The sequence below is a fragment of the Terrapene carolina genome, unplaced genomic scaffold (genome assembly GCF_002925995.2).
Source record: "Terrapene carolina triunguis isolate 2854851 unplaced genomic scaffold, T_m_triunguis-2.0 Scaffold421, whole genome shotgun sequence".
Lineage (NCBI taxonomy): Eukaryota > Metazoa > Chordata > Testudines > Emydidae > Terrapene > Terrapene triunguis.
Window position 1 is genome coordinate 871,717 of NW_020664772.1, and position 16,440 is coordinate 888,156.

At 46.1% G+C, this 16,440-nt stretch overlaps 1 protein-coding gene across 1 annotated transcript; it reads left to right on the forward strand.

The window, feature by feature from the left end:
• Positions 1–489: 489 nt before the first annotated feature.
• LOC113407819 (zinc finger protein 74-like) lies at positions 490–7,374 on the forward strand. Its single transcript, XM_026658253.1, has 3 exons — positions 490–682; positions 2,005–2,208; positions 7,199–7,374. The coding sequence occupies exons 1-3, from the start codon at positions 586–588 to the stop codon at positions 7,273–7,275; spliced, it is 378 nt and encodes a 125-aa protein (XP_026514038.1). The 5' UTR covers positions 490–585; the 3' UTR covers positions 7,276–7,374.
• Positions 7,375–16,440: the final 9,066 nt, after the last annotated feature.

The following is a 16,440-nucleotide window of genomic DNA, read 5'->3' on the forward strand; positions in this document are numbered from 1 at the left end:
AATAGTGTAGTTTGAGAAACTGCTATCTGTAGGAATTTGCTATCAGCAGCAGTTACTCATATGTAAGGGATTGTAAAAAACTGCAATCTGATGTAGTTTGCTACCAGTAGCAGCAAATTGTTACCAGTAGCAGTTACTGATACCTGAGGTTGTTCTTTGCTAACTTGTCCTAATTTGGTACCTCTTGCTTTTCCATCTTCTGGTACAGGGTAGCAAATTGTTACCATTAGCAGATACTGATACATAAGGTTTTCTTATTTGCTAACTTGTCTTAATTTGCTAAAACTTGAGAGTAGTGTGGGATGGAAGCATAAAGTCTTCGGCTTCCAAACGACCCTGCCTGGTGTACATATGTATCAATTTCCTCTTAATAGAGGATTGTAACAATTAGAGGGAGCATCACTGATTGTCAATTATGGGCAGGGTGAAGGACTGAGCATGCTCAGTTCTTGTGAGCATGCTCAGTACACCCTAATTAGCACATTAAGCCAGAGAGCAGTTTTTCACACTCCACCTGTCCCGGGCTGAGCCACCGCTGCTCCCCAGCGGGGTCTGTGAGGGGAGGGACCTGCACTAACCCCCTCTATGCCCAACCAGGGCAGGACTTTCTCCGGTGGCTGGACCCAGCTCCTGGGGCAGCCCCGGGCTCTGCCGACACCAGCCCCTGAGCCGGAGCCTGCAGGTGAGGGGAGAGACCCGGGGGAAAGGGCTGGGGCCGGGCAGGAAAGTGACTCTGCACCAATGGCCCCTCCTCGCCCCAGCTCTGCTCCCGGGGGGGCGGGGGTCTGCGAGTCCCAGAGCTGCTGCTCTCCCTGACCCCCCCACCCCCCGCTCTGCTCCCCTGAGCGCCTGCAGGAGCCGAGCCAGCTCCGGGAGAGCGAATGCCCCGGGCCGGGCCAGGGACCGAGTCTCCCAGCCCGAGGGGAGAGGAGGCAGGGGGAGAGAAGGCAGGGGGAGAGAGTTATTGCAGCAGGGGCAATAAATGGGGAGGGAGGTTCCCGGCTCCCAGCGCTGCCCAGCCCCTTTCGCTGCAGCACCCCGGGGCAGATTGACTTTCCTGGGGAGGGGCAGAGAGAGGAAAAGCCAGTTCCTGCCTCTGCCTGGTCCCCGCGCTGCTGGGGGGATGCGCTGCCCTGGGGACGGTGTCAGGGGGGATCCCCCAGAGTGGTTCCTTCGATTCTGCCGTTTTACTGCAGCTGGAGCGCACAATGATAGTTAACGTCGGCTGCACAATTTTAGTCTCTAAAGGGCCCTTTTCAGATGCTTATAATATGTTCAGCGTTACTAGATGGGCCTTGGATCTGACACAGTCTGACTATTCCTATGCCCTTCTTTAGGTTGACAGTCTCTGTCTTGGGTGAATCTATTTTTGAAAGTTGGGGGGGAAAAAACACCTACCCTGTTTTTGAGAAGGGTCTGGGGAAAAGAGTTACAATTTTAACAATTAAAAAAATGTTTTTAATCAACTCTATTTTCTTAACAATATGGACTAAAACATTTACATTTGACAGAGAAGGATCTCGTACATCAGATGCACTTCTCTCTCTCTAATCTTGTAAAAATCTGTTTTGATGTAGACTTTTTTTTTTTTAGAGATTGCAGAAAAGAGCCATAAATATGAATTTAGAGGGCTGGAGAATAATCCTTACAGTGAAAGACTTAAAGAGCTCCATCAATTTAGTTTATTATTAAAAAAAAAAATGTTGAAAGGCTGAAAGGTGATTTGATTATACTGTACAAGTATCTTCACAGAGAGAAAATAGTTGATACCAAATGGCTCTTTAGTTTAGTGCAGTGGTTCTCAATACTCTTGGTTGAGAGAACAGTATATGGATTTGGGACCTAATTTAGGTTGTTGGTTTTTAATGTCTTGGTCAAGCATTTCCCTAGGATGACAGAGTCTAGAATGACTGTCTGCAGGAAAAGAACCTGTAGGGAAGTGAGGTGTGAAATGCACTAAAGCCCCTTCTGAAACTTTCCCAATTGCCCTTCTCACCCTGACAGGCGGCAGAATCACATCCATATTTTGCACCAGATCATCTGACTGTCTCTGGAGACGGGGAAAGGAAATGGCTGCAGTAGAGCTGGTGAGCTTCGAGGAGGTGGCTGTGTATTTCGCTGAGGGGGAATGGGCCCTTCTGGACTCAGGTCAGAGATCCCTGAACAGGGACGTCATGTGGGAGAATTATGAGACTGTGGCCTTGCTGGGTAAGGATTCCTGTCCCGTAGGACATTAGAAGCTGTGGGTTGTCTCAGCTTCTATGCAGTATTGTCCGTTGGTCTCCCAGATTTCAGGGGGATCAGCCCCTATAATCCATAGATCCTGTGTGGGTGAGACTGTTCCCTCCCACAGGACAAAAGAGATTCAGGGACATAATGGTGCTGATCTTCCCATAACCAAGGTTTTCATGTGAGACACACTTATTCTTTCCTTCCCCTTCCCAAGGCAAGCTGCATCCTCTGGGAATACTCACCCCGGTCTCAGAGATGGAGCAATGTCTCATGACTCAGCTCTGCCTATGTCCCCAACAGCCAGATTTTCAAATGTGCTTCACCTCCATCTTGCTCATGTTCCACCCCAGCTGTATTAGCAGCAGGCCACAGATGTTCTCGACTCTTCTGGCTGTCAGGGCATGACCCAGAATCATGGGGCTGTGTCCGGCTGCTGTCAATGTCTCCAGGGCTACCCCTTGTGCCAACATGCTGAATTCCTGGAAGAAGGGTGTTGCTACTGGTGTCTGTTCCTGGTCTGGTGAAGTGGTGGTTCCTTGCAGTGAGAGGGGCTGGGTTCTGGGGCTGAGGGAGAGTGTATAAAGTAAGGTATGGTCTGGGAGTGGTCTGTGGGGTATATTGCTATGGCAGAAAAAAGTGAGGAGGGCTCTGCTCATGTTTTAGGGTCTACTCTGGGACTCAGGAGACCTGGGGTCAGTTCCAGGCTCTGTCACCAGCTCCCTGTCTGAGCTTTTGTCAGTCACTGAGGCTGCAGGCCCCAGAGGAGCCCCAGATAATTAAATCTTCAACTTCCATTCCCTTGTGTGACTGGGCCCCTTTAAAGGTCCCAGCTTCATTATCTCTGATCCTCTGCCCCCCCCCCCCCCCCCCGTGAAATAGAGATAACCGTCCACTGTCTGTCTTGTCGTTTTACACTGAAATGCCTTGGAGCTGGGACTGTCTCTGCCTCTGTGAATCTCTTGTGCCTACTGTCAGAGTCCAAGGAGATCAGGGTTTGGGACTGAAACTCAGGAGAGCTGGGTTCAATTCCCTGCTCTGCCTAATATGTCCCATGTGAATTTGAGCAACTCCCTTAGACTGTCTGTACATGTCGGGGACTGAGGCACGATGTGGATAATGGAACCTCCTATTTCACAGGGGGTATAATGATAATGCCTTCTATACTGTACTATGTATAGATACTGTGGTCATTGGGGTCATATAAGCATCATTGATAGCCCAATGGGGCCCTGATTTCCCACTGAGAATCCAGGTACTGCTGTAATAACTATTCTTGGCCTGGTGCTGTGGGAGCACTGGTGTTAGGTTACATGTTCTGATCTCTCTCTCTCTGCTCGTGTGCAACCCATCACCAGCTTTCTCCATGCCTGCTTTAGCTGTTGCAGGGCTGGGAAGGGGGCTCTCCAGTGCCAGACTGTCAGAAGCAGCAGAGAATTAAGGAATTGGCTATTGTGATTCACTAATATGTCTTTGTGCTCCCTGGCCTCTTCATTGGGGAGAATTTTCAGGAGTTCCTGGGAATGGAGCATTATGGTTGCTGCTGCTGCTTCATGGATTGAGATGACTCTGTGTCTGTGTTTGAGCCCAGGTGGGAATAGAGCGGCTCCTCCATTTCTCTGGGTCTGTGGTGCATGGGGTAGCAGGAGAGCAAGCTCTGCAAAGATTTTTTTTTTTTTTTTTTTTTGCCTGAAGTAAGAAGTGGCCTGACTGGGCAGGTGACGGAAGCAGGTCTGGTGTTTCTGACATCCATGTCCAGTGTCTGGCTGGCTGTGTGAGTGGGAATGGATGTTGTCTGTGAGAAGCTCAGGATATTGAACCCAGGTGATTGACAGTGGGGTCTCAGCACGGGTTAGTCTAGCCAGGCTGTGAGCAGCCACTCTGCAAAGCCCTGCCCGAGTGACTGTGTCCTCATTGGTGCTGTAACTTGTGGGGACCCACCACATGGTTCTTAGCACTGCAGGGAGCTGAGCCGCTCTTTGATTCTGTGAGAACTTGTCTGTCCTTCTGGGCACATGGGGGGTGGGGAGGAATTGTGGAAAGGCTTTGAAAGACTGTTAGTGTTCGAAGGATATTGCCTGTATCCTCACTGCAAAGTGAATAGGTTACCAGCCTGGGCTGAACTAGCACCCAGACTTTAGCCTGTACCCACACATGAAGACTATATTAAAATTGTGATTGTTAAACAAGAGGAGGAGAGCATCAGAAATCAATGAACCAAAACTGGTGTGTCAGAAACTAGGACTAATTGGATTATTCCACCCACCCTTACCTTTTGGGGGCCCTTAAAAAGAGGTTTCCTTGGAGAAGAATGATTTTTTTTCCCATCACTGCAATTGTGGCAGAAGGATTGTTTCTGTGACACCAGACCCTGATACTTTAGTGGGGATGCTTGACCATTATCACTGTGCCAGCAAGGTCCTCGATCTGATACATGTAAGCTCCTGCTCTGTCTTCCCGTCCCTCATGTGCTCCTTTCTGCCCCCACCCCCATCATGCTCCTGTCCTATCTCAGTCTCTCAGCTTTCCACCTTGATCCTGAAAAGAGCTGCACTGCATGCCAGCATGGTGAGATGACACAGTCCACCTAGATCTGCCCATCCTAAGAAGGACCAGTGAAGGAGAGGGAGCCAACCAGATCAATCAGACAATGTCCCTGACCGGGGAAGTGAACTGGGGTCCGGAGCAACAGCTGTCATGACCAACTTGCCAGCCCAAAGTATCCATCTATTACTGAGGAGTTCCCCTGTATGCTGAGAACACCAACAAAAGCTGTATTTTTCCCCCCATCTTCACTGTCCTATCTCTTCTCTCCTCTCTGTGTCTGCCTCTGTTGTCCGGCACAGCTTAAACCTCCGTATACATAAGAGAATCCACACAGAACCCTAGCAGTGTCCTGGTTAGTGATGGGCTAAGTGAATGACACCTTTGCCAATTCCCACAAATCTCAGAGGGTTAGGCCAGGCTAGAGTGGCCATGTAACAAGGATATGCCATAGTTACTAAGGCAGAGGATGAAGTCACCTTCCTGGAACAGAGCCGAGCAGAGGCTGAGGTAAAATTCCCACATTGTGATGGGATTTAATTACTCTGTTCGCATCCTCTGTTCAGTTGCTACATTTAAGCTTGGTGTTACACACCTCGAACCATGTGTATCTTGTATTAAAGGGGTAGCCGTGTTAGTCTGGATCTGTAAAAGCAGCAAGGAGTCCTGTGGCACCTTATAAACTAACAGACGTATAGGAGTATGAGCTTTCGTGGGTGAATACGAAGAAGTGGGTATTCACCCACGAAAGCTCATGCTCCTATACATCTGTTAGTCTATAAGGTGCCACAGGACTGCATGTGTATCTTATATGCTGTGACTTCTCATTTCTTCTTGATAGTGGTCCAAACCAGCATTCACCCAGGGACTTAAGTGTGGTGACACCAAGCCTCACAACACGTACTTTTTTAGGTATGTCCTAAGCCCCACCCCTCTCACAAAGATAGGCACCTCTCTGTCTGCAATTCATGAATCAGGGGAGTTAGTCACTGACCTGCAGATGGGTCCTGGGCCTGTAGACAGGTGCAGAGGCTACCTAACTCCACCAAAAAGACACTGGGGGAGAAGGTCCTCCCTCATAACTTTTATGCCAGTGGTTAGGGTACTCACCCAGGATACAGTAGACCACCAATTCAAGTCCTCCCTCTAGTGGATGAGACAAAGAGATTTGAACAGGGATCTGACCCTTCTCAGAGGAATACCCCAGCCACTGAGCTATGGGATATTTTGCTATGTGACTCCCTCAGTCTCTACTAGCGAAGAAGTTCCACTGTATACAAATACTTGGAGTCATTGGGCCAGAGACAGAAATGGTAAGTGTGACTATAATTTGGTGGTAAGGGTACCCATTTACCAGTGAGAGAAAGATCCTTGCTTGCTTGTAACATTACACTATGTGAATGACTAAGAATCTACTTTTAACTTCAAAATCTCATCTCATTCTTTATTGGTGTGTGTTCTAAACTTTAGAATACTTTTATGCTTGCTTCAGTTGTGTTGTGCATTTTAAATTAGAGTTATCTTATATGTTCATACCTTCCACTCCATACTAGTCTTATTCCAACCTTTGTGTGGGAACTTGACTAGGCCCTAAATCCCAAAAGCAGGGTATTTTGCAATAGTTCTTTCTATATTTGGACATTACAGTGTTGACCCATTGGTGTATGGAATCACCTTTAATAAGCTCTCTTTCTTCTGCCAATTAACTCATATACCATGATCTCCTTGCAATACTCTCTGCCTATCGGCTCTCTGAGAACAACCACTTAAACTGCTTGATTAACTTTAATTGGAATATCTTCGTTAATCAAATTGCTTTCTGAACTTTCACACTTGTAAAATTGCCTATTAACTCCTCCAAATCAGAGCTAATCTGATCTATTCTGCACTGTTGCATAATAATCGCATTGGGTGATTCTTCTATCCCAGTTATTGTGCGTATGTGTCTAAACAGTGCTGAATTTCAAGCTGTAGTATCCAATGACTGTGAATTTGCCTTAAGAATCATGCTTAGCCTCAGACTATCTTCTTATACTTCTGTTTTAAGAAGTACTAATGGTTTTGCTAGCTTGTGTTAAGCTGACACTACTTTCTGTTCCACTGTCCTATTCAACCTATCTAGTTTTGTCCAAAATCGTTTGTAGTTTAAAAGTTTTAATATCAAGTTGAATTGTAGATGTTGTAATATAGTTACTTCATTGAATTGATACTTGGTTATCTGAAACTCAAATTTAGCTGTTCAATTCTACTACTTGTGAATTTTAATTAGGGTAAACAACATGTGGATACTGTTAATATTGTACATAATTAAATGAATACCATAGTGGTTAATGCTCATGGGGTTTTTTCAATGCTATAAAACTGAGTATAACATTCATCCATTCTATATTATTAACCAACTGTTTTCATTTATTTTCTATTTTAGAATTTGATAGTCATAGAATCGTAGGACTGGAAGGGACCTCGAGCAGTCATCTAGTCCAGTCCCCTGCCCATTCTTAAAAATCTCGAATGATGAAAATTCCGTAACCTTCCTAGGCAATTTATTCTAGTGCTTAACTACCCTGACCATTAGGAAGTTTTTTCCTAATGTCCAACCTAAACTGCCCTTGCTGCAATTTAAGCCCATTGCTTCTTGTCATATCCTCAGATGTTACGGAGAACAATTTTTCTCCCTTCTCTTTGTAACAACCTTTTATGTACTTGAAAACTTTATCATGTCCCCTCTTAATCTTCTCTTCTCCAGAATAAACACACCCATTTTTTTTAATCTTCTCTCATAGGCTGTGTTTTCTAGACCTTGAATAATTTTTGTTGCTCTTCTCTGGACTTTCTCCAATTTATCCACATTTTTCCAGAAATGTGATGCCCGGAACTGGACACAATACTCCAGTGTAGGCCTAATCAGTGTGGAGAAGAGCAGAAGAATTACTTCTCATGTCTTGCTTACAACACTCATGCTAATACATCCTAGAACGCTGTTCCTTTTTTTTTTTTTTTTTTGCAGCAGTTACACTGTTGACTCATATTTAGCTCATGATCCACTATAACCCCCAGATCCCTTTCCACCGTACTTCTTCCTAGGGCACCCCAGATAATATGGCATCAGCACTGCCTAGCCTGCTTGATGGCCCGTTAAGGACCATCAGCTATATAACTGACCCATTGAGAGAAGGCAGATACAGCTGGTGACTCAGCAAGGCATGCAGGGACATGCCTATGGACAGAACTCTAAGGTTTTTTCATGCCATGTGCTGGAATGCTTGTCATTGGAACAAAGAAAGAAAGGCCACATGACGAGACTATAAAAGGTTGCTGCAGCTCCTCCATCTTGTCTTCAATCCTGCTTCTTACTTCTGGAGGGACTTTGCTACAAACTGAAGCTCTGAACAAAGGACTGAATGACCCATCCCAGCTGTGGATGTACTCCAGAGACTTCATTTGAACCTGCAGTTTATTCCACCACTGTTACAAGCCTTTGAAGAACTTTGCCATTAGTGTATGTAATTGATTCAATTTAACCAATTCTAGCTCCCATCTATATTTCTTTCTTTTTATGAATAAACCTTTAGATTTTAGATTCTAAAGGATTGGCAACAGTGTGATTTGTGGGTAAGATCTGATTTGTATATTGACCTGGGTCTGGGGCTTGGTCCTTTGGGATCGGGAGAACCTTTTTCCTTTTACTGGGATATTGGATTTCATAACCATTTGTCCCCATAACGAGTGGCACTGGTGGTGATACTGGGAAACTGGAGTACCTAAGGGAATTGCTTGTGTGACTTGTGGTTAGCCAATGGGATAAAACCGAAGTCGTCTCTGTTTGGCTGGTTTGGTTTGCCTTGGTGTGCAAAGGAACCCCAGCCTTGAGCTGTAACTGCCCTGCTTTAAGTAATTTGTCCTGAATTGACACACTCAGAAGTGTCCCACCAAGGGCAGCATTATTACAGGGAGACAAAGAGGTACATAGATGAGACTTTCTGGGACACAGTAGACTGGCCCCTCCCCCAGTCTGACAGCCTCTGTGCTGTTGAGGAGGATGAAAGTCTCAGGGAAGGAAAATATCCAACTGGAGCAGAGGAAAACGATCCCATAGTTGGGACCTTCCTTCCAGATGATGTCGTGGTATCATCTCGCACAGAGGATACCTCTCCAGGGGAAGGAAGTACAGTTATTAGGAAGAGCAAGGTATTAGTAATGGGCAATTCGATAATTATAAACATAGATAGCTGGGTTTGCAATGACTGGGAGAACCATAGGTGACTTGCCTGCCTGGTGCAAAGGTTGCAGATCTCTCGAGACATCTAGATAGATTTGTGTAGTACTGGGGAGGAGCCAGTGGTTGTGGTACATGTAGGTACAAAAGTCATTGGGAAGGATAGGAGAGAGGTCTTGGAGGCCAAATTTAGGCTGCTAGGTAAGAGATTGAAGTCCAGGACCTTCATGGTAGTATTCTCTGAAATGCTTCCAGTTCCATACGCAGGGCCACTCAGACAGGCAGAACTGCAGGGTCTCAATGCGTGGATGAGACAATGGTGTAGGGAGGAGGGGTTTAGATCTATTAGGAACTGGGGAGACTTTGGGGAAAGGGGGAGCCTATGTAGGAAAGATGGGCTCCACCTAAACCAAAATGGAACCAGATTGCTGGCACTTAAAATTAAAAAGGTCATAGAGCAGCCTTTAAACTAAGGGTTAGAGGAAAGCCGACAGGTGTGGAGAAGCATGTGATTTGGACAGAGACATTCCTTAGGGGAGGATCTATTAATGGAGATTCTCTATGTCCTTGTAAGGAGGCGAGGATGGAAGATGATAAAATACGGGTAGGATCTGATCAGAAACAGTCAAACAAAAGAGTCCCATTCAATTACATCATGTAATGGCAGACAGCTAAAAGGTGACAAGTTTTTAAAGTCCTTATATACAAATGCTAGAAGTCTAAATAATAGGTGAACTAGAGTGCCTTGCATTACATGAGGATATTGATATAATAAGCAGCACAGAAACTTGTTGGAATGAGGATAATCAATGGGAACAGTAATAGCAGGGTTCAAAATATATCAGAAGGACAGAACAGGTCACACTGGTTGGGGAGTGGCACTATATGTGGGGAAAAAAAGACCCTTTGTTGAGCAATGGAAATTTATGAGTTGGTTCACCACTTCATCTATAGAAAGTGCGTATACATTGGCTAGGCAAACTCACTGGTAAAGATAAACAGCAAAACAAGTTTATTGACTAGAAAAGAGAGATTTTTTTAAATGACTATAAGTGATAGGCAAAAAGTCAGAGTTAGTTACCAAAAGAAATAAAATATAAGCACACAGACTAAACTCTCAACCTACTAGACTGGGCAACAACTAGCTTAAGCAGTTTTTCTCACCCTATTTGATACTGCAGTTCATAATATACAGGTTTCACCCTTGAAACCTGGGCCAGTCTCCTCTGTTGGAGTCTTCAGTCTTCTCAGTGTCCTGGTTGCTTGCATCATAGTTGGAGAAAGGCCAAGCATGGGGCTCCTGTGTTCTGTTTTATATCTTCAGTCCCTTGTGCTTGGAGAATACAAGTCCAGGCATGACTGGTGGGCATTGATGAGTCCCCAGGCAAGGTTGAGCAATTCCCCTGGTGTGGCCTCATGCAGGTGAGTCATTGAATTATAACTCCCTGGCTGGACAATGGCTGTTGATGGTTGTTTGACACCCGCCTGGGCGTTGGTTACTTTCTTTGCTGTTGTCTCTGGGGAGCTAATATCAGGCCCATTCCCCAACTTACAGCACGTTTTAGTGATAACTATATAATACAATCTCATAACTTCAGAAGCACTAAAGATATACATATTTAGATAGAACAGTGACTTTCAGCTGATCATAACCTTTCCCTGATACCTCACATGGCATGCTTTATATGCAATATCACAATTATATACAAATGAGGAATATGGGAGTTACAGGGGGGCTCCCCCAAGGTATAGAATGCTACAGGGGATCCAGTGGATATCGTATACTTAGATTTTCAGAAACCCTTTGACAAGCTCCCTCACCAAAAGCTCCCAAGCAAAGTAAGCTGTCATTAGATAAGAGGGAAGGTCCTCTCATGGATTGGTAACTGGTTAAAAGATAGGAAACAAAGTGTAGGAATAAATGGTCAGTTTTTCAGAATGGAGAAAGGTAAATAGTGGTGTCCCCCAAGGGTCTGTACTGGGACCAGTGCTTTTTAACTTATCATAGGTGCTGACTTCCCCTCTAGTGGGCAGGTGCTAGACTCCCCACTACCACCCCAGGCCCTTCCCCACCCAGGCCCTTCCCCCACTTCACCCTTTCCCCCAAGCCCCTGCCCTGCCTCTTCCCACCCCTGTTCCACCCCGGTCCCACTCCACCCCTCCCCCCAAGTCCCCACATCCACTCCGCCCCCGCCCTGCCTCTTTCCACCTCCTCCCCCATGCACTCCCTGTCCCCGTTCCTTCCCCCCCCCCCGAGCCTCCTGAATGCCACAAAACAGCTGTTCCCGGCAGGTGGGAGGTGCTGGGAGGAAGGGGAGGATTTGATCAGCGGGGCCACTGGCGGGCTAGAGGCACTGGTGTCACAACCCAATAGCCCCCTCCCCTTAGGGAGTCCCCTAAAAAAGTAAATCAGCACTGTATATTGCTAACACTGTTACAAGCATCGCAAAGCATTTTGGGGAGGGTTAAAGGTGTGTAAATAAAAAGTGGAAAATTCCTTTGCAGGTTTACAAGAGGCCGAAGGGGGGGGGGGAGCAAAAAACGGGTTAACTCAACACTGCAGCTAGCAAGCTTAGTCCAAAAATAAAAAGCTGACTCCAGCCAAAGGGGAAAGTCCAACCCTCCCTCCTCCCCCACCATAAAAAAAAAAAGTTGTTAAACAAAATGCAGGGGCCGGAAAAAGGAGCAAAATGGCAAAGGCCAGCCAGGAACAAACAGAACTGTCTCATGGCCCTGAAACTGGTGTGTTTTGGGGAAAGTTGAAGAGACCACAGAAAGCCAGTTTGGACTGGCACAAAAAGCACCAAAAGCAAAGTTCCCTAAACAAACCCCCCCCCCCCCCCCCCCCGCCCCGCATCTTCTTCTGATGTTACACTCAGACTTGGCCAGTCTGGGTCATGCATGTGTGAGTATAAAAGTGGGTCAGGGCTTGGGGCATTAACACTTTCTTTCTTCCCCTGAGTGATATGGGAGCTATCCCAGCACTTTCTGCTGTTATTTTATTATTTTATCAATAAAGCTTTAAAATTTAAACACTTGGTGTGCACCTCATCATCTCCTCCCCAAAAAAATCCTGTGGCCCCAGCCTAATCAACTGTGGCCTCAGGCAAATTGATAACAAAAATCTGTCACACTGGAGGGAGAGGAGGGAGCATGGCTGCTGGTGGGTGCTGAGCACCCACTAATTGCTGGAGCACCCATGGAGTCAGCGCCTATGCAACATATTCATAAATGATCTGGGAAAAGGGGTAAACAGTGAGGTGGCAAAATTTGCAGATTATACAAAATTACCGTACTCAAGATAGTTCAGTCCCGAGCAGACTGTGAAGAGCTACAAAAGGATCTCACAAAAATGGGTGACTGGGCAACAAAAATTTAATGTTGATAAATGCAAAGTAATGCACATTGGAAAACATAATCCCAACTATACATATAAAATTATGGGGTCTAAATTAGCTGTTACCACTCAAGAAAGAGATCTTGGAGTCATTGTGGATAGTTCTCTGAAAAACATTCACTTAATGTGTAGCAGCAGTCAAAAAAGTAAACAGAATGTTGGGAATCATTAGTAAAGGGATAGATAATAAGAAAATATCATATTGCCTCTATATAAAGCCATGTTACTCCCACATCTTGAATACTGCATGCAGATGTGGTTGCCCCATCTCAAAAAAGATATATTGGAATTGGAAAAGGTTCAGAAAAGGGCAACAAAAATGATTAGGGGTATGGAACAGGTTCCATATGAGGAGAGATTAATAAGACTGGGACTTTTCAGCTTGGAAAAAAGACGACTAAGGGGGAATATGATAGAGATCTATAAAATCATGACTGGTGTGGAGAAAGTAAATAAGGAAGTGTTATTTACTCCTTCTCATAACACAAGAACTAGAGATCACCAAATGAAATTAATAGTCAGCAGGTTTAAAACAAACAAAAGGAACTATTTCTTCACACAATGCACAGTCAACCTGTGGAACTCTTTGCCAGAGGATGTCATGAACGCCAAGACTATAACAGGGTTCAAAAAAGAACTAGATAAATTCATAGAGGATAGGATGGGCAGGGATGGTGTCCCTCACCTCTGTTTGCTGGGAACGGGCGACAAGGAATGGATGCTGAGTTAGATGGACCTTTGGTCTGACTCAGTATGTTCTTATGTTCTCCTATAATTTTTGTTTACTTAAATAAACAGTTCTTTATTTAAAGTCAAGTTCAACTGTTTATTTTGGGACATCGCAGAGTGTATAGGAAAAATAATCCATGGTATATTTTGATGTCACTCCTGAGTGCAGTATCTTTAATAAACAAAATGAATAACTGGAATTAATAATTCCATGTAATTAATTTTCTCCTAGTTATCAATGTTGATAATTATTTGGTATTCTTTTGGTAATTTTACTTTGAAAATTACCTGGTGTCCAACCCCTTTCTACCCCACATTCGGGTGGTTCTGAGAATGTGGTCAACCTCTGCATCCCTGGATAATGAACCATTTTCCTTGACATATGTCCAGTAGAAAGGAGCTGTTTAACTATACCCTGAGATAGCTGCGGATTTGTGGAGGGGTGGGTGTTTGGCAGAGTGAAGGGAATAAGAAGGAGACACCTGACATGGCTGGAGGCTACTGAGAAATATCTGCCTCATGTGGTAGGTAGGTGCTGTGAATTGTGAAAGCTGGGGGAGATCCTCAGTGATGTCTGGGCGGCAAAAGTGGACGGACTTTCTGTATGTTATGAACAGACAGAGACAGAGCTCTACAAGTAGTCAGGGACAAGGTCAGAGATGTGATGGGCTCCTACGTTGATGTCAGAGTGTAGTGGTAGAAAAATGAATATCCTGTAACCAAGGAAATGAATGCAGTGTCTTTGTGTAAAGGTTTTATTAATAATTGACATTATTAGAAAGGTGATGTCCCTCAATGGATCTTTTTCAGCTGATGATGCATGGTAAAACCTTTATTGATTTCACATTACACAGTGCAACCCTCAGACCAATGGAGCTGTGGAGGAACATGCCCAAAGTGCTGAGTGCACATGTAGCTGTGCTGATAGGCTCACAACAATGTTTGGTGGAAACTCTTCTCCTTGTCTTAGTGGGTGGAATGGTGTGGGGGCTTGCCATTTGGGGGAGCAAAAGGGGGCTCCTTGTACCTTGTGTTCTCCACAGGCTGCAGGACATGGCTAGGCTGGCTGTGAACATAGCTCCACAGTGCTCTCCAATAGAGCTGTTTCCTTCTGTGTCACATCCAGCATCTTTTCCTGCCTGCCCTTTCCTTTGTCCACGCTTTCCCTTGGGAGGAGGTGGCAGGATCATAATTTCACATGCACCTCTACAGGCTGTCCTTACACTGGAGGATGTTACCTTGAAGTGAGTTCCCAAGAGGCAGGGAAGGGTCTTGATCACAAAGGCAGTGGGGGAAACCAGGAAGATATACAGTCCTGCTCTTTATCAGGCTGTCCCCCCGCTCCCACTCCCAGCTGGTGCAGGAGAGGAAGGGAAGCACCACTTCTATTGCAACCTAGGGAGGGCTGCATTGCCTTGCACTGTGCATGCCAAAGTACAGCCCTCCTCATGCCTTAAATTCTTTTTCATAACACCTACACATAAGCATCAAGAGCACTACAAAATAGATTTTGAAACTAGTCTGAACCCACAGTGTTTACACTATAGCCACAAATACCCTATTTTTATGCATTAAGAAATATATCTATAGCCTCATTTGTGCCATTAGCCTCCTAATATAGTGTGTGTTTGCAAATGTAAAGGGAGGTAAAGCACAGGGTGCTGATCACACTGCAAAACAAAGGAATTCTCTATTGCTTTTGCTCTTTCTTTGGCTGCTGCTACAATAATTGTACCTGCCCTGCAACCGGCCTGCATTTTTTAACCAACATGGTACCATTGTTTTGAGCAGGGTCAGAGGAAGGCTGCAGTGCACAGGGAAGGAGGATGGAGCACCAGGCAGTGGGGGCTTCATATTTGCTCAATTTGGGATCTGATACTTCAGGGAAATAAGCCCTTCAGAGTTTGTATCCAAAGTCAACACCATTTTCAGCTCACTGGGGTAGGGGAAAACAAGGAGAGGCTGATAGCCCACATCCATTGAACGTGGCAGCACTTGGCCAGTAGCCAGAACAATGTTGGTCAAATCCCCTTGTAGAGGTGTATTTCAACACAGCACATAACACTGAGTGGCGGAGCTCCCCTCCGCAGCAGTTTCAGGGGCAACTCCAGCACCTGGGTCTCGGGCTTGGGCATGCTGAAGAGATATTGGCTCTCTGAGAACATCTCCTCCTGGCTAGGGTCAGGCAGGACTCAGTTGAGTTTCTTCTGTGGTTGGCTCCAAACTGCCCAGAGCCTCATGCTGGGGTTCGGTGGATGCTTCATTTCTAAAATCTAGCCCCGCTCTTCATAGCATGGCAGGTACGGGGCGCATTACCAGAGGTCCTCTTCTCTTCCCTCTGTTCTCGTAGCGCTGTTGGAGATGCAGCATCGGGCTGTTGCTAGGGAGTGATCCGTCTCCTGCGTGTGCTCTGCCAGTTGCTCATAGGTCCTGACATTCTAATGACACTTGTTCAGAGGGACTGGAGGTGCTTCTCTCCCCAGATGGGACCACGCAGAAGCAGGGGGCAGAGCTGCTCTCATGGGCAGGTGACTCTAGCTGAATGAACTCCCCACGTGTAGGGCCTTGTCTACACTACACCGTTTTGTTGGCAAAAACAGCAGAGGTGTACACACCACAAAGCTACTTTTGGCGGCAAAACTCTACCTGTTTTACTGACAAAATAAAATCACCTCAACAAGAGACATAGAGCTTTTTGTGGCCAAGTTAAAGTGACAAAGCATCAGCATAGATGCTGCCATAACTGGCCTCCCCCAGTATCCCAGAATGCCTGCCGTGACCACTCTGCTCACTGTTTTGAACTCCGCTGCCCTGCATTCCAGCTACACAGGCATGCGCCCTTCCCCTTCCAAAGCTCCAGGAAGTTCTGAAACTCTGGAGCTCACATAGCTACTGCCCAGCTGAGCATGCAGCTCCCAGCAGCAAAACAGCAAACACGCTCCTGCCTGGACTACTGGGGAGGGGTGGGTCATTCGTCTGTGGGTGGAGGAGGCTGTGGGAGAACTCGGAAGGAATCACAGAATCATTAACGTGGAATCCTGCTCTCCCCAGCCCTAGGAGCACAGCGGCTGGCAGGTAGGCAGGGGGAGAGTCTCGTGTTGTGCTGAGGCAGGGGTTGATGTAAGTGGGGGGTCCCCCCCCCCCACTTCAGGATTGGTTGCTCAGACTGCTGTCTGAGCTTAGAGACAGCATGCTGTGACGATGCGGTTCTGGCGGAACCCAACTGAGAGTGCCAACTCAGGACAAATTGCTCAAACAGGGCAGTTACAGCCCAAGGCTGGGGTTTTTTCCACCTCTAAGGCAAACCAAACCAGCCAGACCAGGA